Source organism: Panthera pardus, unplaced genomic scaffold (assembly GCF_024362965.1).
Source record: "Panthera pardus isolate Hobbes unplaced genomic scaffold, ASM2436296v1 HiC_scaffold_13, whole genome shotgun sequence".
Lineage (NCBI taxonomy): Eukaryota > Metazoa > Chordata > Mammalia > Carnivora > Felidae > Panthera > Panthera pardus.
This window is the reverse complement of record NW_026526688.1, coordinates 104,270,953-104,291,713: the sequence shown is the minus strand read 5'-3', so window position 1 is coordinate 104,291,713 and position 20,761 is coordinate 104,270,953. Positions and strand designations below refer to the sequence as shown.

The window sequence follows — 20,761 nt, the reverse complement described above, 5'->3', positions numbered from 1 at the left end:
CTGGGTCTTCATTTTTTGAGAAGGAAACACCCAATAGAAAAAGGAGGAAGAGAAACAAAATGCACCTTGAGGTGTTGAAGGTATCACTAAGAATTCTTTGATATAAAAATAAATAAAATATAGGCATGTGTTGTATATTTACATATTTTTTTCCTAGCTCTGTCTACTGACATACTGGTAGCAACAAACACATACCAGAAGTAATGAACACATCTAGTGCTCACATCTTGGCTTCTATCTTGGTTATTTCCTCCAATGAAAGGAATCAGAGCTCCTTGGGAAATGAATGATTCTAGGGCTAGGACAGGGAAAGTATAAGATAAGCCTGGAACATATTGTTAAGCCAATTAGAACTTTCAGACCACAAGAAAGCAAGAAAACCCAGAGTGATGGCAACATAACAAAAAGATACAGAGCCTGGCGAATTGGATATAATTTGAGAATTTGAATAAATAAAGATAATAACAGATCATAACTCATTAAACAAAACAAAAATCTGTGAGTCCATGGTGAAATAAATAAAGGAATGTATGAATAAAGAAGGCAAACTCTTCGTTACATGAGAACTAAAAAATACAGAAGTTATGATGGAGTTAGCGAATCAATGGATACTAAAATTACCACATGTAGGTTCATGAAGAATAGAATATTTACACAATATCAAGGTACTTCATCATAAGATTTATTAATTACAATAGAAAAACTGTACCTTTATAGTGGAGAAACCTAGTAGACACCACTAACCAAGTTTTCAAAATTAACATCAACACTGGGATAAATCAAAATCACATGCTTCCTGGTAACATATGTTGAGAAGACTGTGGGTATTTAATAAAATATATATTTAGTCTTTGTCCCAGGTTCCGGCACAGAGCTCCTAAAATCCCTGTAATTCCCTGAGTAACAGGAAAGTCTTTTGATAGTCAACACAAGCCCCTTTCAACTGTACCTGTGTTCATGCTAATGAGATGAGTCATAAGTGAGTGGGCCCCAGAGAGCTTCCAGATGGGGACTGGCTACAGAAAAATCAATCAACTTATTATAGGGTTAGAACTCTGAGCCCCACCCCTGACCTCCAGAGAAGGGAGAGGGAGCTGGAGATTGAATTCAATCTCATGGCCAATGGATTTAATCAGTCATGCCTACATAATGAAACCTTGATTTAAAAAAACCTCAAAACAATGAAGTTTGGAGGAGTGTCCAGGTTGGTGAAGATATCTACGTGCTAGGATTGTGGTGCACCTCCTGGAAAAGGAATGGAATTTCTGTGTTCCCCCACCTCCTATTCTTTGCCCTAATGCATCTCTTCCATTTAGTTGTTCCTGAATTGTATACATTAAAATAAAACTATAATTGTAAATATAGTGCTTCCTTGAGTTATGTGATTCATTCCAGCAAATTATTGAACCTGAAAGAGGAATCACCTAATTTGTAGGTTGGCATAAATGTGGGTAGCTTGGGGGCCCTGTTTGTGGCTGGTATCTGAACTGGGAACTGTGGACAATCTAGTGGGATTGAGTCTTTAGACTGTGGGGTCTGTGCTAACTAGTAGCAGTATAGTGTCAGCAGTTAGTTACGAGTGGTAGTTAGTGCTAACTACTAGCAGTTAGCATCAGAATTGAATTGGGTTGTAGGATATCCACCTGGTATAGGAAAAGTGAAGAACTGACTGTTGTTTGGAAGCCCAAACAAGGTCTCATCATTGATATCTGTGGTTCTGTCCAAAATGCCTACTTTGAGTCTCCTCAAAAATTTGACAAAATAATTAGCCTGTACTCTCAAAATATATGTACAGATAGATAAAGAAACAGAGAATCTATTCCAGATTTAAAGAAGACTAAAGACACATGACAAGCATATTCATTATATAATTCTGGATCAGACCCTTGATCAGAGGAAAAAATAGCTATGAAGAACATTAATGGGACAATAGACTAAATTGAACTATGGACTATTAGGTAATAGCATTGTATCATAATCCTGATTTGGACAAATGTATTCAAATTATATAAAAGAACATCCTAGTTAGAAAACATTCACTGAAAAATTTAGTAAAAATATTTCCAACTTTTTAAGTGGTTCAGAAAAATAGTATACACGTATTACTTACATGTATTATATATGAAAGAAAAAAATGATAAAGTAAATGTGGCAAAACATAAGCAGCTGGAAAATTTGGGTAGTATGTATATGGAAGTTTCTTCTACTAGACTTACAACTTTCCCTTAAGTTTGAAATTACATAAAAGTAAAAATAACAGAAAACAACATAGTAGACTTGCCAATTTATAAGCTATTTTTCTCTTACAGAGTGGCATTTTTAAGACAATGTCTAAAACTTATTAGAACATTAAACAAAGACAGATATAGTGGTTCCCACACTATGTTCCTTGGGGTACAATTAGATCATGACAGATTGGTAGATTTATCAAGATTAAAACAGTTGATATTGTTACTTCTTTCTTCTAAAATTCATTTTGGAAATCATTTTACTCATTAGAAATTCTTTGAGAGAGCTCATAGTTCTTTTTTTTTTAAATTTTTTTAACGTTTATTCATTTTTTTGATAGAGAGAGACAGAGCATGAGTGGGGGAGGGGCAGAGAGAGAGGGAGACACAGAATCCTAAGCAGGCTCCAGGCTCTGAACTGACAGCACAGGGCTCGATGCGGGGCTCAAACTCACGGACTGTGAGATCATGACCTGAGTCGAAGTCAGATGCCCAACCGACTGAGCCACCCAGGCTCCCCAGAGGGCTCATAGTTCTTTAGGAAAACTTCTTTTTTTTTTTTTTCCAACGTTTTTTATTTATTTTTTTGGGACAGAGAGAGAGACAGAGCATGAATGGGGGAGGGGCAGAGAGAGAGGGAGACACAGAATCGGAAACAGGCTCCAGGCTCCGAGCCATCAGCCCAGAGCCTGACGCGGGGCTCGAACTCACGGACCGCGAGATCGTGACCTGGCTGAAGTCGGACGCTTAACCGACTGCGCCACCCAGGCGCCCCTTTAGGAAAACTTCTTGATAAAGTGAGATGTGCAAAGTGAGAGATGGTAAAGACTTACTTATCTTGATAAGGAATGCAAAAGGAGGAATAAAGTTATCGGGGTGGGGAAGAACAGTAGCTACATGGTAAAGGCCATATGAACGGCAATGAGACCCTCCCCTAAAACTCTCCAAGTCTTCTTCCTAGAAATCATAGCATACCTGGAGTGGCTGTCCTATGGAAACAGGAGAAGAGTCTAAGTTTTGCATTCTGGTTGACTTAGGAGAAAAAGGAGTGTTTTGACAATACAAATCCTTTGACAGGAAATCTTGGGGAATCTTGAGGGTTCTGTAGGGCATGACACTAGGTGTTCAATGCAATCTGTGATGGTCAATTTTAAGTGTCAGCTTGACTCAGCTAAGGAATGCTCGAATAGCTGGTAAAACATTATTCTTGGATATGTCTGTAAGGATGTCTCTAGAAGAGATTAGCATTTGAATCAATAAACTGAGCAAAGAAGATCTTCACCAATGCAGGTTGGCACCATTTAAATCATTGAGGGCCTGAATAGAACAAAGAGGCAGAGGAAGGACAAATTCATCCTTTCTACTTAAGTTGAAACATCTACCTTCTTCTGCCCACCTGCTCTCCACTGAAGTTCCTGGTTCCCAGGCTTTTGGATTCGAACCCACAACAGACTTAGACTACGGGTTGCCCAATTCTCAGGCCTTCAGACTCTGAATTACACCACCGGCTTTCCTACCTGTCCAGCTTTCAGGCAGTGGGCAGATTGTGGAAATTCTATGCCTCTATAATCCAGTAAGCTAATTTCTGTAATAAACTTCTTCTCATATATATGTGTATCCTATTGAGTCAATTTCTCTGAAAAACCCTCACTATACACAATCTAATATAGATACTAGATGATACCTAGTTTTCATATAGAAGAATACCAAACGCATTTATACAGTTGTCCTGAGTTGTTCTGATGATTACGTTTTATTTATTTATTTATTTATTTATTTTTAACGTTTATTTATTTTTGAGACAGAGAGAGACAGAGCATGAACGGGGGAGGGTCAGAGAGAGGGAGACACAGAATCTGAAACAGGCTCCAGGCTCTGAGCTGTCAGCACAGAGCCCGACGCGGGGCTCAAACTCACAGACCGCGAGATCATGACCTGAGCCGAAGTCGGCCACTCAACCGACTGAGCCACCCAGGCGCCCCGATGATTACGTTTTAATATCTTATTATCAATAAATGCTGTGCCACATTCAGGAAAGTCACACGAATGATGGGCTGATGCAGAAGGAGATGATGTGTGATTAAACATCTATCTATAGACAGCAAATACCCTCTCATTAGTATTTGCGGTCTGATTGAGAATCACTGGTTTAAGTTATGGATCTTGTTTTATATTTTAAATAAATGAATGTGTTATTTTATTAGTAATAAAATAAGATGACTTCTCACATTTATATCATTCTGTCACAAAGTTTTAAAAAACGAATCAAATGTTGACCACTTCTTATAACGGACTTATCCATGAGACTATTTTTTTGTTTTTAGCTTCAATCTGAGTATGATTATGTTTCATGGCCACCTCGGGGTTTTGCACAACTTTTCAAGGGTTCTATGGTCAAATAAGCTTTAAGAAATACTGCTTTTAGGGTGTAATTTTCACAGATGCATGTTTAAAGAGGTAGGACTTAGAAAACAGAATGCATTCTGACTACTTTCACAAAAGGCTATGAGACACTATTTTGATAGAAATCATGGGTGGGGCTGAATTATGAATTATCCATTAGCCAACTGACTTCTACCGTCAACAGCAATGTAAACTGTGTGTCACAGATCAACCCCACAACTTCTAAATGAAATCCTTGGGACACAAATAACTTCTGCGGGGCCACTATAAACACGGATCAAGGGTGCCAAGGGTGATGCAGCAACATGAAGAATCCACAGGCTAAGACGCTTCACCCTGGAAGCACTGCAAATCAAGGACATGGACCCCTTTGAGACAGCAGTACAAGAATTGAATCATTACTAACTGCAAAATAAAACTGACACTGTCAAAAATGGTAAGCGTATTAAACAAAATGCATATAGGTGAAGAAATTCTCAGGGCTGCAGAAACTTAGAACCACGCAGACAAATGAAGGCTTTCTCAGCAAAGCTGAAGCATATTTATGGTCCTACTGTACTTGGGACTATAGTGCCATTGAAAAGTGGAAACCCAGCTGTCACCTAAGACAGGAAGGGAATTCTGCAAATTTGGCAGCAATCCTTCAGCTGTGTCCTTAATACCCCGCTTGTAGTCTGCGACGGTGTGACGTTGCTCCAGAGCTCATAGAAGTTGCAGAGAGAGCTCCAAGAAGAATCAAAATTGAATAAACTCCTTGTATAGAATGGATTCTGGAAAATACCTCAGGATTTCACATCTTTCCCTAAATCCCTGCCCTCAATATTCCTCACTGGCTACCATATTTACTCACCCATCTTCAAACCCTCAGTCATCCTAACTCCTCCTTTCCCCTCACTTTCAACTCCTATTAGCAACCAACTCCAACGGATTCCACTTCTTTATCGGAAATCCACTCCTTTCTTTTACTCATAAGGCTAGTGTCCTGGTTCAGGTACTCACTGCCTCACACTATTCAATGATCTGTCCTCCCAGTTTCTAGAATTTTTCTAATTCATTTTATGACCACTGTAAAATTCATCCTGCTAAAGCACAGTATGAATCATAGCAATCCCCCTTTCAAACCACCTTTAATTATCCCTCGTGGTTCTAGTCCACATACACACCCCTCAGCCTGGCATTCAAGACCCCAGTAATCTCCAGGCTCTGCTCCCATAGCTCCTCAATGTCTACACTATTACCCACACGTCTATACGATGACATGTGGTGCACCTGCCCTGTTGCTTCTTTCAACTTCTCTTTGCATCTGGATTTCACCATGTACACAAACCAATCTATTCAAATCTTATCTGTTTTCTAGGGTCCATATCAAGCGGTGCTTCCTCAAAGAAACATTTCTTCATCTCCCCAACTAATGATATCTCCTGCTTCCCTGAACCTACCACATTTTCCTGGGCATCTATTATGACCTCCTTTCTATTCTACTTACCTATCCTATCTACTATATAATTTTAATTTAGTAAATATTTATTAAGACTTGACTGGGAGGATGCCTGGGTGGCTCAGTCGGTTAAGTGTCTGACTTTGGCTCAGGTCATGATCTCATGGTTTGTGGGTTTGAGCCCCGCATCGGGCTCTGTGCTGACAGCTCAGAGCCTGCAGCCTGCTTCAGATTCTGTCTCTGGCTCTCTCTCTGCCCCTCCCCCACTTGTGCTCTGTCTCTCTGTCTCTAAAATAAATACACATTAAAAATTTTTGGAGAAAAAAAAGACTTTACTGGGGCACCTGAGTGGCTCAGTCAGTTAAGCGTCTGACTTCAGCTCAGGTCATGATCTCGCGGGTGGTGGATTCAAGCCCCCCATCTAGCTCTGTGCTGACAGCTCAGAGATTGCAGCTTACTTCTGATTCTGGGTCTTCCTTTCTCTCTGCCCCTCCCCTACTCATGCTCTGTCTCTGTCGAAAATAAATAAATGTTAAAAAAAAAGACTTGACTATGTGCCAGGCATTGCATTAGCTCTCATGAATACAGGGATGAATAAAAAAAGCAATGACCCTTCAAATTACAGAGAGGAATTGCAAACCGGGATTGCCATGGAATATTTAGTGTACCACATGGTAGGTAGCTAGAACAATTGTTCTATTACAGTGCTTGAAAATACCTGATAAAGTGCCATTCAATTAAGATGTTTTATTTATTTATATTTTTTACTTAAGTTTCTTTATTTTGAGAGAAAGAGAGAGAGAGAGAGCGCGCACACATAATTGGATGAGGGGCAGAGAAGGAGAGAGAATCCTAAGCAGGCTCTGCACTGTCAGCACAGAGCCCCACATGGGGCTGGATCTCACAAACTGTGAGATTATGACCTAAGCCAAGATCAAGAGTCAGACACTTAACCGACTGAGCCACCCGGGTGTCCCTAAGATGCTTTATTTAAAAACCATAATTCTGGGGCACCTGGGTGGCTCAGTTGATTGAGAGTCCAACTTTGGCTCAGGTCACAATCTCATGGTTGGTAAGTGCAAGCCCCACATCGGGCTCACTGCTGTCAGCGCGGAGCCTGCTTCAGATCGTCTGTCGCCTTCTCTCTCTGCCCCTTCCCTGCTTGTGCTCTCTCTCTCAAAAATAAATAAATCTTTAAAAAAACATAATTCTATTAATAAAAAAGATAATTTTAAATGAAAAATTTGAAGAATCATATAGTGTAATCTTTAAGACCATAATTAAAGACCTGTATATAATTGAAGCAAAGTAGAAGAAATACCAAATCTTTCTGCTGAACTATTTTAGAGCAACAATTTCTATTTTTTTGAAGACATAAATTCATTTGTTTAATAAAATAAATGAAAGAAAATATGGAAAGAAAGAAAGTCAGATTTTGGTGTCAACGGGACTTCAAATGAATGAATATAATTAATTCGAATAAATAGATAAATGAATGAACAAATGAATGAAAAAAGACTACTGGTTTCGTTTTTTGACAGGTTTTGGACCTAGCATTTTAGATTGTCAGTAAAATCCTTGGGAGATAAAATAGATAAGGATAATTATAGTCAAAAAGAGAATACAACTACGAGATGAGCTATGTTAAATTATCACCAAGAAGAAAACAAGACAAGCTTTCTCTAGGGCCCATATCCTCGACTCAACCACAAATAAAGAAACCCTGGCATTTAAAAAGATGGGAAAGTTCTTACCATACGTACCAATTTTAAGTAAGTATGCAAATTACTACATTCAGTAATCCTGTTACATCTCAGCTTGAAATATCCCTACCATTCCCAGCAGTTGTCCAATGTTCCATCCATGTTCCTCTCCTCATCCTGCTACCCCATCTCAATGATTCCCCACTTACCTCGTAAGCATCTTTGATGTTTAAGGGCTCACCAAATGCTGCCACGTGTCCCACAATGCCTTTGTTCCATTCTAAGCGGATACAGTTATTTGAAGCTTCTTCCAGTGTTGAACCTTCTGCAACATCAAACAGGCGGCTGATAAGAAACTTGTCGTTGGAGCTGTCCTCACAGACAAGGAACAGGGAATAGCGATCGGCAGAGATAAGTCCATGAATATGCAAGAAAATTTTGTGACATAAGGCTGTGACATCCAAATGACTAGAGATATCTTTCACTAATTCCAAGAGTCTTGAGCACTGGTCCCCTTCATCATTATCAAACCTTGGGGGGGTTAGAGGCATCTGTTCCTTCTTTTCTGAGTCAGAGAGGAAGCTCACGGTTCCCTCAGAATCCTTGACAACAATGGGTCTGAGAGGCCGGTCAAATTCGGAGGCAGAGATTTTCCTGGTTGGTGTTCCAGGTGCACTGCTATCTGCACGGGGACTCTGCTGCGAGGGGCAAGAGCAAGATTCTGTGTGGCTTCTGATACCTTCTTTGCACACAGGGATGGTGTGGACTCTCTCAGCAAACCAGGCATTGACCATTTCTCTGCAGAACAGAATGCAGACATATTACATATTTAAGAAAGAAAGGTGCTATCCCTGAAAACTGCTAAAAATTCTCTCACAGCAAACTGATCAGATAGTAATTCAATTTTTCACAGAAAATAAAAATAACGTGGTTTGTTTAAGACAGTTTCATTTTGAAAAACTGTAGAGAACAATTGGCACAATGAACATTTTAATAAAGTCTGATGCCTATATACATAGACTTTCAGATATCTGATTTATAACGCATCAAGCTTCAAGTCTGCTTCTCTCAAAAGCAGTTTGTGTTAGAGTAAAAGACACTAAATTTGACAAAGTCTGAGGAAAACATAAGTACAAAAATCAGTTCGCTGTTTAAAACATAACTTGTTCTGAAGTGAAACATTTTAAAATTTAAAACAAATGTTTAACTAAATTTGGCTAGCTAATATGTCTAATTTTAGGTAATTTTATCCATATTGCTATATACAGATTAGATTTAGAAGGGAAAAATATAAATAATTTGACCTGCTTTGTAGAAAAATTATAGACTTCTGTAAATATTATCCAAATAATGCTTGTTCATCAATGGTAAAAATGATCTCTTCTTCTAGATTATCTACTTCTGGTATAAAGGAAGAAAATTAAAAAGTATGCAAGACCTAATTTTAAAAATTCTGCCCATGAAAATTTAAATTATTTGTTTTTAACGTACCTTTCTGTGAAAGAACCCCATTTGAGCTAAAGGCTTCACAGTGGGCGATTTGTTTTTAAACAAACTTCAGATCACACTATACATCCAAATGATTGTTCAATTCAAATGATTCCCCTTGGCAAAACGTAATCTTATACCATTTGATAGTGCCATTACTTTAGACATTTTTGGAGCTTTTCTTTTGAAACTTAGCTTCTAAGAAAATTTATAAGATAAATAAGAATATTAATTTTCTCTAAAAGTTAGATCTTGCTTTTCACTAAGCCCTCTTCTCAACACTAACAAATAGAAGAAAAACCAACAAAATAAAACCAAACCAAACAAAACCTTAAAGTAACAACTAACTTAATATCTCTTACGCATAAGGCTTTCTTTTCCCAAACTCAAATTCCCTGTCAAAAGACAAAAACTTACTACCTCTGAGGATATTTAAAAGAATTTTCCATAATAAAAACAATGCAATCCCTACTCTACAATGACGTATTATTTTCACTCTAAGGCCAGGACAAAAAAAAAGTTTGACAATGCACTATTTTGGAGAGTGTTGGTATATACTCTTCATTCTTCTTGGCAGTCGAAAGATTGTTACCTCCACCTCCTTGGAAGGTAAATAGGCAATATCTAACAAATTTTAAAATGCATTTATCCTTTGTTCCAGAGATTTTACACAAAAGAAGTACCAGCATATTCACTATGGCACTGTTTGTTGTAGCAAAGATAATAAGCTACCTATATCACCACTGGAAGGCTGTTTAAATACATTTATATAATGGATTACTAGGCAGACATTGAAAAATGGTCATATGTACTGCTGTGAATAATCTCCACAATTTATTAAGTGAAAAAAGAAGGACACGGAGGGAAAAAGAAAAGGTTGCCTTATTTCTGAATCTGTGTTGTTTTCCATTTATCAGATATTGCCTTAATTATTTTATTTTGAACAACAATGTATTATTTGGTAAATATACATTATTGTAAAATATGCCAGTCTAGAATGGAATGGGTAAGAAAAATAATAACACAGATATTACTAGGATGACCTCAGAATTTCAAGTGTTGGATACTATTATAAAAGCCTTTCAAAGATCCCTTTAAGAAGAAACACTTACATAACCCCCCAGAATTGCAGTAGTTGTGCCAAAGAAACTGATGTCAAAAATGCATGTGAAGCTGTCAAAAATGTATAGGAAGCTTTTGAATAAAATTGTTTTGTAAAATGTAGATAAAAAAAGCACTATGTCTAAATTAACATATTTTATGTGATTTAAACATATGCACAGGTAACTTAAATTGTTAAATCAATATAAAAATAGGCATTTGAATTATTTCGGCTACCAACTTAAAATTTAGTACAATTTATTTCTTACCTTCTCACTGGAAAATGGTGATCAGCTTTTTTTTTTAATTCAAAATACTGACTTGACAACTCGAGGTGGATATCTAAACAGACAACTTACAATGGGTGAAAACACAATTCCTAACGCCCTACCTGTTGTGTTGCTCCAATCTCACTCCCTGCCAGTCTTCCTCATATTAAGAAAGAACACCATCACCTCCCTAGTAACTCAAACCAACATCGAGGAATTTCTCGAAATTTCTGTTTCCTTCAAATCTCACATCCAGGCCGAGTCCTGTCAATGTGACTCCCAAATCTTGTATCCCAATCTGTTCATTTCTATCTCCTGCATTATGCCCTGGTCCAAGTTCCACCATCTCTCACTATGGACTATGATCACCTGCACCTAACTGGCCTTTCTATATTATACTTGCCCCCTTTCAAATCCATTCTCCCCAGAGCAGCCTGAGCAATCTTTGAACAAAGTATATCTTAACATCTTAATTATCCTACTTGGCTTCTCAGTGAATAGAGAATAAAAGTCAAGCTCTTTTAATCCCCTACCTGGCCTCCCTGGGGCTCCTCAAGCAACCAAGCTCTAACTGCCCCCAGTCTGGAATGCTCTCCCGGCACCTACATCTGGCTGATCACTCAGACAGGTCTTCACTGATCTGCCACCTAAAGTGGCATCTGATACATGATGTTCTCACCTCACAGCACCTGAATTCTTATTATCGGATATTTTTCTTGTTTATTAATCTGTTGTTTGTTGTCTGTCTCCTCCGACCAGATGTAAATTTCATGAGAACTACTTGTCCAACTTGTTCCTGTACTCGGAAAATGCCTGTTACATACTCTGTCCTCAATAAATCCCCTATACTTGGAAAATGCCCGTCTCATAGTGTGTCTACAATAAATAATTCTTGAGTGCAGTGAATGAATCAATAAATAAGGTTCCTAAATTAACTACATCAAGAGAGACAACAGTCTTTTGAATATCTGAATGCTTGTATATTCATTACAGAAAATCAACATTGTGGTTTAACTATCAATATTTATGATCTCTTGGATATAAGCCTCATAACTGATCATGGTTAAGTTATCCTCATATACCCTGCAGGGCTTATGATATGTCTCATATAGAGTCAGCGCTTAAAAATTCTTTATTCATATGCTTTTTAATACTACATTTGTCACACGTGTTTTATTTCTAGTTATTTTCTTGGAGAGATGAACACAATATTAAATTATACAGGAAAAGCAGATCCAGTATATTCACTCATTCAATCAACAATTTTTATTAACCACGAGTGATGGGGAAGGGGTTTCTCATGACCACATTATTGATTATCTGAGTCCCTGTAGTTATATGCTTAGGTAGGAAAACATATCATATCATATCATAACATCCAAACACTCACTTAAGAACCAACCACAAAGAAAATTAAATCATTCCTCACACCTCTCTCTCTTCAGACATCCCTTAAAGTTCTGCAGTGCATGACCAATGTGGCTATATGAAGTGGGCCTTTCCTCTTGAAATCATCTATCCTTTCCCAATGATTTTTTAATATTTCAGTTTATACAAATACAAATCACCTGCAAATCAAAATGATAATTCTTTAAAATTTTTTTAAATGTTTATTTTTGAGAGAGAGAGACAGAGCATGAGGGGCGGGGGCAGAGAGAGAGGGAGACATAGAATCCGAAGCAGGCTCCAGGCTCTGAGCTGTCAGCACACAGCCCAATGCAGGACGCGTACTCACAAACCGAACCGTGAGATAATGACCTGAGCCGGAGTCGGATGCTTAACCGACAGAGCCACCAAGTGCCCCCAAAATTAAAATTCTTACATAAGATACAGAAAATCTACAAGTAGATCAAAGTAATGTTGGAGAACCATTACAATGTTATACAAAGCCACTGACAGTTAAGGGCTATGCCCAATTAAAGACCAACTAACAAATAATCAACAAGGGGAATGATATAACAGATACTTGAAAAGAGAAATTTATTTAAATAATTATATTCAAGATTAAGAAAGGTCCTTGGAGGGTGCCTGAGTGGCTCAGTCAGTTAAGCGTCCAACTTTGGCTCAGGTCATCATCTCGCAGTCTGTTAGTTCAAGCCCCATGTCAGGCTCTGTGCTGACAGCTCAGAGCCTGGAGCTTGCTTCTGATTCTGATTCTGTTTCTCCCTCTCTCTCTCTCTCTGCCCTTCTCCCCACCTCTCTCTCTCTCTCTCTCACTCTCCTTCTCTCTCCCCCCACAAAAAATAAACATTATAAAAAAAGAAACGTCCTCGGAAAAATGATGAAACCTTCACGGTTTCAAAAAGTGTTTTTTTGAAAAGAAAGTCTATATTCCTGTTGTAAAAGTCAAACATGAAAAAGTGAAGTTAATTGGCTGTAAAATAGTTTTGTCAAAAATAGTCCATTCTAAAATTTAGCATGGAATTTTCATTATAATCTACATTTTATTAAATCTAAGATTAATTTACTTTTATAATCTGTGGTTCCATATTCAAGATAAAGTTCCAATCAAAACCTTTTCACTGATTTATTTCCCCATTTTAATTGGATCCATGTTTACATGTCCTTTTATAGAATGAATTATTCTCATAAGGTAAAGATCTGAGTGTGTCAGGCACTATTCCAGCTAGGCCGGGCACCAGAGATATAGTAATGAACAACCCTAGACATATCATTCAGTGACCACTCCTCCAAAATTGAAGTTTATATGGTGTTCAGGAGTTTATTTCTGTACATACTGGATTTTGTGTTCTATAAAGTTAAATGCAAATGCATAAAATGAATAAAGATGGAAAAGATGCCTGTAAATATGTCAGATATAAGGGTAAAAAGTACCAGATGGAATTCAAGAAACCTAGATGGTACTTCTGACTGGGCAAATCACTTCTGTGGCCTACGATAGGATCTCTGTGTTCATGTCTCTTCTTTGATTTTGTAAGATTTTGAAAGTATTTATATGAAACATAATGAAAAGGGCAACAGTTTATTTAAACCTGGTGAGACAGGCATTAACAATCCTACTTTCTAAATTATGAAGCTAAATTAAATGGCTGAACCAAAGACATTCTATTTGGTGGCAAAATCTAGAGTCAAATCCAGGTCTCCTTTTCCAAGTCTTATGGCCAGTAAGAAGAAAAAAGTTCCCAGAACATCAATGCTTATCATGAAGGAAACACTCCCTAACTTCTAGCTGCATTTGAAAGTCAAACTCAAATTCACACATACAGGCATAGAGAGAATAAGACTGGAGTGCCTGCGTGGCTCAGTCGGTTAGGTTTCCAACTCTCGATTTTTGACTCAGGTCATGATCTCATGGTTCGTGAGTTTGCGTCCCTAATCGGGCTCTGTGCTGACAGTGTGGAACCTGTTTAGAATTCTCTCTCTCCCTCATTCTCTGTCCTTCCCTGGCTTGTGCACACATGCGCACTCTCTCTCTCAAAATAAATAAACTTAAAAAAAATCACTTACGATAACACATTCTTTAACTTAATTTTTTACACTCAGATCATAAAAGGACGGCATATTAAGCCACTGAGGCAAAAACTGTCTCAAATGACTCAGAGAATAAAGATTCTTAAGGATAGTGTCCTGAAAAATATCTGCCTGAATCCCATGTCTGTTTCTCTGAAACCAGGTCATGTTTTATAAATCTAAAACAGTGCACTGAAAAACCGTATAATGAATGTGTTCAAGGGAAGAGTCATTCTTACGGTTGCTAGATTTAGCAAATAAAAATACAGAGCACCCAGTTAAAATTGAGTTTCAGATAAACAATGAATAATTTTTTAGTGTAAGTAGTATCTGAAATTCAAATTTAATTGAGTATCCTGTAGTTTATGTGGTCACGCCAGTCCTCTATATTCTTTTTCCCCAACTGAAATTGTTGGCAGATAGACAACAAAGAAAAGGTGGGTTCTATACAGCATACTGATGAGCTCCAGACTATCAAATTACTAACACTAATTTTATCATCAAAAGAACACAAAGGACGACCGCACTGTGATCCTGCGTATAATAACTGAACCTTTTGAAAGCTTAGAGATAAATAATTAGTAGTATAAAATTCCTCTTTAAACTAAGTTCTTTCAGTTTACTCTCAAAACCACACCATGTATTTTTCATAGAGAAAAAACAAATTATAATTGACTCATAAAACAGAGACTGACTAGTTGCTAAAAATTCTTGGGACTATGAAGCATAAAGGGGCTATGTTTTTAGGAGACTTGAGTTCTAACCTAAGCACTTGCTACTAATGAGTTTTATGACCAGTGACAAACAATTTTCTTCCTCTGAGTTTTAATTTCATCTTCTATAAACCAGGGGAAACACCACCTGTTCTGATTACTTTATGTGAAGTGCAAGGTGCTGTCTTCAGCAAGGTATGAAATCAAGAATAGCAAACAGGCAATCAGAAGGTAATGCTAGTTCCAGCTATAAGACTACACAGATATGATGCCAAACCAGTCAAAACTTCTCTGGAGTTCAAGTTTTTCAGGTGTAAACATGGGCAGCTGTATTAACAAGCCACTAAGACCCCCTACAAAGTCTGACTTTATCAACAGGTCAACAGGTTATCATTAGGTCAGTCAACTCACTTAATGTCTTTCTGCACCTCAGCTTCCTCTTCTTTTAAACAGGAGAATGACCTCATGACTCCTTCACTCACCACACAAGGCTGATACATAAGTCAAATTAGAAAATGCTTGTAGGAGCATTTCAAAATCTCTTCCATATATTTAAGATTTTGCTATCTCCTGAACCCTTCATGCTCATTCCAATGGAGACACAGGGTTTGGGCTAAGGAGCAGTGGCTGTTCATTTCTTCATAAAGTCCCTCCAAGAGAATCAGAAAAAGGATGAGGGGAGAAAGGTGTTTCTGGTGTACAACATCAAAGGCTAAGTGGGCTAAATGGGGTCTGGAAACAGGCTGGCTACTGGCATCCTGACGACTGCTTGAGTCCTCAAGTCCTTGGCCAAAGCAGATACTGCAGAATGCCATTCTTTATAGAATCCCATGAAGTTCCTCCTCCTCCCCAAGAATAAGAGTTACATCATAATTCTATGCAAGTTGCATCCTAACCATCTGAGCAAAAAGGAAAGAGACACAAGTTCCACAAGTTCCACAAGTTTTACCCCGTGCTACAAGCACTAATAACTTAGAGACTTTGCTGTCATGGATAAGTATGTCCTTGCTAACTGCTTGGCAAACCTGGGAGCACTTAAAAGCAGGACAGCCCTCTTAGAGTCTTTTGGTTGATTTCACTTTACAAGGCTGTTAATGAAAGCTAACAGGGCCCAGAAACTTGAAGTAAAGCCATAGCCCAGGGAAATGCAGTGAAAATTGGTGCCAAGAGTTTATATTTGATGATAAGATCCTGATGTTTAACATCCCATCCAAATCATTCCCTCTCTCCTTACCAAAATCTGTTATCCTCCAGTCACTTATATCCTTCCTTATTTTGACACAAAACATTTCTTACTTCATAAATGAATTGTATTATATACCATTTTTAAATGGGTAGATTAAATTTAATTTTGTGTTTGTTTGTTTTTAATTTTTACAATATGTCTTAAAATAAGTAGATCCTGGAGGGTACCAAAATCAACATTGGGAGCTATTCCTCTCAGGTAACACAATGTGAACACCATCTGTGGTTTCAAACTTGTATACATCATAGATGCTGCTGAGGCGCACAGAGGGACCCTTTCCCCCACTGTGCATGTAAAGAGCCCAAATGACTGATATTAATTAGATAATAGGAAATAAAGCCAAATGGCAGCTGCCAAAAACTTGCCAAGAGCTGTCATACATGTGCCCTGAATTTTAAATTTCAAACCTTTTTAAATAATGAATTCAATTAGGAGTTTACGGTCTCCATATCCTACTTTAGGGAAGACTCTTGCAGCCCAAACTGCTCATGCAATGGCAATTTGATATAAAAAATCAGTGGCATGAAGAATATTGTTTAATGCATTTTGATTTCACTGGGGTTCTTTACAATACTGACAGCACCACACCCTTCAAAATGGTGTTACAAAGTAGGTGGAGCACCCTACAAAATTAAATGAGTTCATGCACTCAAAAGGCCAGGAAGCCAGGTTCCAGCAGCTGCATCAGGAAAAGGCTGAGCTGCATATTTCCAGTGTTGAACATTTTGCATTTTTAGTAATACACAGAGGGATGACCAAATTAATTTGTGAATGATAAAAAAAAAGATAAAAAAAATTCAGGGTGGGGGGGGAAGAATAGAAGATGAATGGTCATTTTTTTATGATAGTTGTAACAGAGTTTATTTCCTCAAAATTATACACATGGCAGAACCCTGTGTACTTCTATTTTTTTAAGTAGATAAAAGTATACTTCTTAAAATGATAGACTCAACTAAGTTAATGATTTAACTTAATGTTTCAAATCTAGTAATACCTTTTTTATAGATATTTAAATAGGTTTAAGTTTATATATTAGGCACACCTCATCTTCTTTATAAAAATATTACAAGTTGATTAGCAATCCTCATTGAAAAAATGAAAGGTAACTTAAGGCATATACTCTGTTAGGAATCAAAACTTTCCTCCTTTTTCAATTTCTCATTTTCACACAAGATTATTATAGACCTATGACAGAAAAGAAAACTACAATTTATAGCTTATGTTCTAGAAATTTTCCACTCATCTAGACATGTCACACACAGCTTCTTCCAAATACCTTCTATCTAAAAGTATTAAATAGGAAATGCAAAACCTACTCACAGGACAGACAGATGTAAACTCTTGTAGAGATTTCAAATATGGTTAGCAAAAGACACACACACACACACACACACACACACACACACACACACACAGATGCCTATGTCCATAAGGGCTCCATGCAGCAATATATTTACTTTCCACCAAAGTTGAAGTGCTCACTCATCTTACAAAATGAATCTTGAAAAAGACAGAAATGCTTTAAAATGCATATTTAATATTCCAGATGTCTTGAAAGGGAAAATGATTAAAATATTCTGTCTGGGTTTTATAGAATATTTCTTGGCATCTAGAAACCTAAGGGGAAAAAAAAGGAAAATTTACGAGGCAAAGTAAAATTGTGATATAAACACAGTAATTCTCATGAGTTAAAAATACAATTAGATGAAACCTAATTGTAGAGCAACTAGTTCAATGCATTTTGTACTCTTGCCTAAAAAAATGTACCAAAGGATGAATATTTTTTGAAAATATATTGTATTTAGGGTATTTGTGTTCTAATACTAAAAATATAATTGTGATGGCCTAGTACCTAAATATTCAGCCACTCTATTTTAAAATGTCATTGGAGAGTTCCCACTTTTTAATACTCTAAAATTATAGATGGAAACTAAACCCACTTGGGCAAAGTCTCTAAGCAAATCATTTAGTAATGCGTATGCACGTTAAGGGGCCCTAGGAGAAACTTTAACCTCTTCCTGAGTTAGATTCCACATGATATTAAATCTATGAGCCTTTGCCTTGCTTCCTTTAACACTGACACTAAACTTCAGTAAAGCCTGGTGGGGAAGGGCCCTAAGTGGGACAGACTTGAGCTTCAACCCCACAGCTATTTCTTTCTAAGGGTGAAACCTTAGGTATATTATTCACTCCCTCAATAAAATGAATGAAGATAATGACATAACCTTTCTCAGGTTGTTAAGAAAATTAAAGGAAATAATGCATATAAAGTGACAGCATAGAGTCTGGGACATACAAATGTTATGTTTAATACAGTATTTAATACACAATAATTATTATTTTTAAGTTAATCAAACATTATTAAATAATGGAGTACATCTTCAAAAGTGGTTTTTTTTTTTTTGGAAAAACAATTTATTCAGTGGGCTTGTACAGAGTAACTAGATGTTAGCCATTGCTTCTTCTGAAGCTCCTAGTTTTAAAACACTAATATCTCTACAGAAACACATGAAAAAAAATTAAGTTGCTTTAATGTTAGTATTTTCTCAAATTATAACTGAAAAAACATAAGACTCCCTAGACAAATAACTACACTTACATATGATGTAATTTTTTGAATAACATATAAAAATAAAGAACTTAACAGTTGAGAAAAATAATTGCAAGAACATAGTTTGTTTCTCCATTACTACTTAAAAAAAATTTTTTTTTGCAAAAATAAGTTAGAGATTTGGGGATGATTCTTTTTGAAAAAATTGAAAGATAAAATAAAACTGACAACACATGTGAGAAAACATAACTAATTACCTATAATGAACATTATAGCAATATTTCATAGTAACCATAATTCTAAACTGGAGAATGGTTTTAATACTAGACAAAAAAAATGCTTTAACACTCTGCTAGAGATTTGGGGACTAAAGTTGGTCTGTTTTAGCTCCTACCCAAGGGGCTCGCTTGAGGAAAGTCTGGAAGGCTGAAGCCTGGGCCTCAAGCATAGCTACGCAGCAAGTCCTTGAGCAGTGTAACATTTGGGGAGATTTGCAGGGTGCCTCAAACGAAACAGGGTAAAAAACTGCAGGCCCCGAATGATCCAGAAAAAACAATGCATTCCCATGCTTTTAAGTTTACTATTAAAACATCATCCCTTTTTCTTTCTCTCCAGTGCTTTTTTTATTTCTTAGGTCATGTGAATTAATCACTTTAAAACCAGAATTACAAAGAGTGTACTAATTTCCTGTCTGGAAAGCGATGGTTGATAACTTATATGGAAATCTGCTAAAATTATCCATAGGAAAAACACAAAAGTAACTCACATAAAGTATAATGTTAGATATTTTTCCTGCTCTTTGATCCTGATTTTATACAGTTTTAGTTACACTGTTTGCATAATTTGACCTGGATCCACTACTCATTTCTGGAAAGTACTTAAAGAAGGAAACTATTCAATCTGAGAATCTGATAATCTGCTCTCCTTGTGAAAATAAAGAATGCTTAGGGTTGAAAGAGCTTTTTCAGCTCATTAATGAATTTTTCTGCCTTGATTCCTCCCCACCCCACCTCCACTCCCACTTTAAAACCCAGGGTTATTAACCTGAGCCAGTCCCAAAGCTGGGGACAACCCACCCCGGGAGGTCTGGACTCCCGGTCCAATTACCTTTCCAGTAGCACAACAATCCACAAATGGCTCTGTTCAAATCATTAATATTCATGTAAAATATAAGGACTTTTTTTAAGATTTTATTTATTCTTGAGCGAGAGAGACAGAGCATGGGCAGGGGAGGAGCAGAGCGAGAGAGGGACACAGAATCCAAAGCAGGCTCCAGGCTCTGAGCTGTCAGCACAGAGCCCGATATAGGGCTCAAAATCACAAGCTGTGAGATCATGACCTGAGCCGAAGTCGGACTCGGACACTCAACCAACTGAGGCACCCAGGCACCCCAAGGACTCTTAAAGTCTATAAAAATCGCTGTTTTATTGTTCTAATTCCCACTTACCAGAATAAAGAAATGACTATCAAAGTTTGTGATTATATGATTCTCAGGGTAAACTACTGAAATTCACTCTCCAAAAGGGAAGGAAATATGCATTATTTCCTTTAAATTTCTATGAAGTAAATGCTGCTTCCATTTTACAGAAAAGGCAAATAAAGCACCTAAGTTCATACTCTTTGAAAGAAAAAGTTCTAGGGTTGAAGCTTAGACTGCTCCTACCTAGGGCCCTTAACCAACATCAGTAAAAATCAATACTAAACAATTCAGAACAGTGGCTCCTAACCAAGTAATAGCACCAGTCCTTGGGGGCATTTGGAACTGTGGGTCACAATGATGGGAGTGCTCCTGGCATTTAGTTTCTGGGGTCCAGGGATGTTAAATAATCTGCAATTTGTTGAACAGTCTCTCACAACAACAAAAAAAGGTCACCACTGAATGCCAATAGCATCCCTTTTGAGAAGCACTGGCTCGGATGAAGAAAAGATGAATATACTATAATAATAGGCTGTTAAATGAAACTGGGGAGATTTGGAGCACCTCCAAGTGACATCCTCACATAATGTCTACTGTGATGTTACCGTGATCAGTTCTCTTGGATCTGGTATGAAAAGGAAATGAACGCTCTGCCTGAAGTTACTTAGTATTTCCAAGTTTTCTCCAGCTATGAAAACATCTGAGAAGTTGACTGGGACCAAATATAAATAAA

The 20,761-nt window shown here is 37.3% G+C and overlaps 1 protein-coding gene across 5 annotated transcripts in view; it reads right to left on the bottom strand.

Moving 5' to 3' along the window:
* The window catches only part of PDE5A (phosphodiesterase 5A), a 139,680-nt gene that overhangs the window by 110,984 nt on the left and 7,935 nt on the right, over positions 1-20,761 (bottom strand). For all 5 annotated transcript variants that reach the window (XM_019418579.2, XM_019418552.2, XM_019418587.2 and 2 more), the window contains exon 2: positions 7,982-8,570. In XM_019418579.2, the coding sequence (XP_019274124.1) occupies positions 7,982-8,566 (585 nt within the window). In that variant the 5' untranslated portion in view covers positions 8,567-8,570. The remainder of the gene's footprint in view (positions 1-7,981; positions 8,571-20,761) is intronic.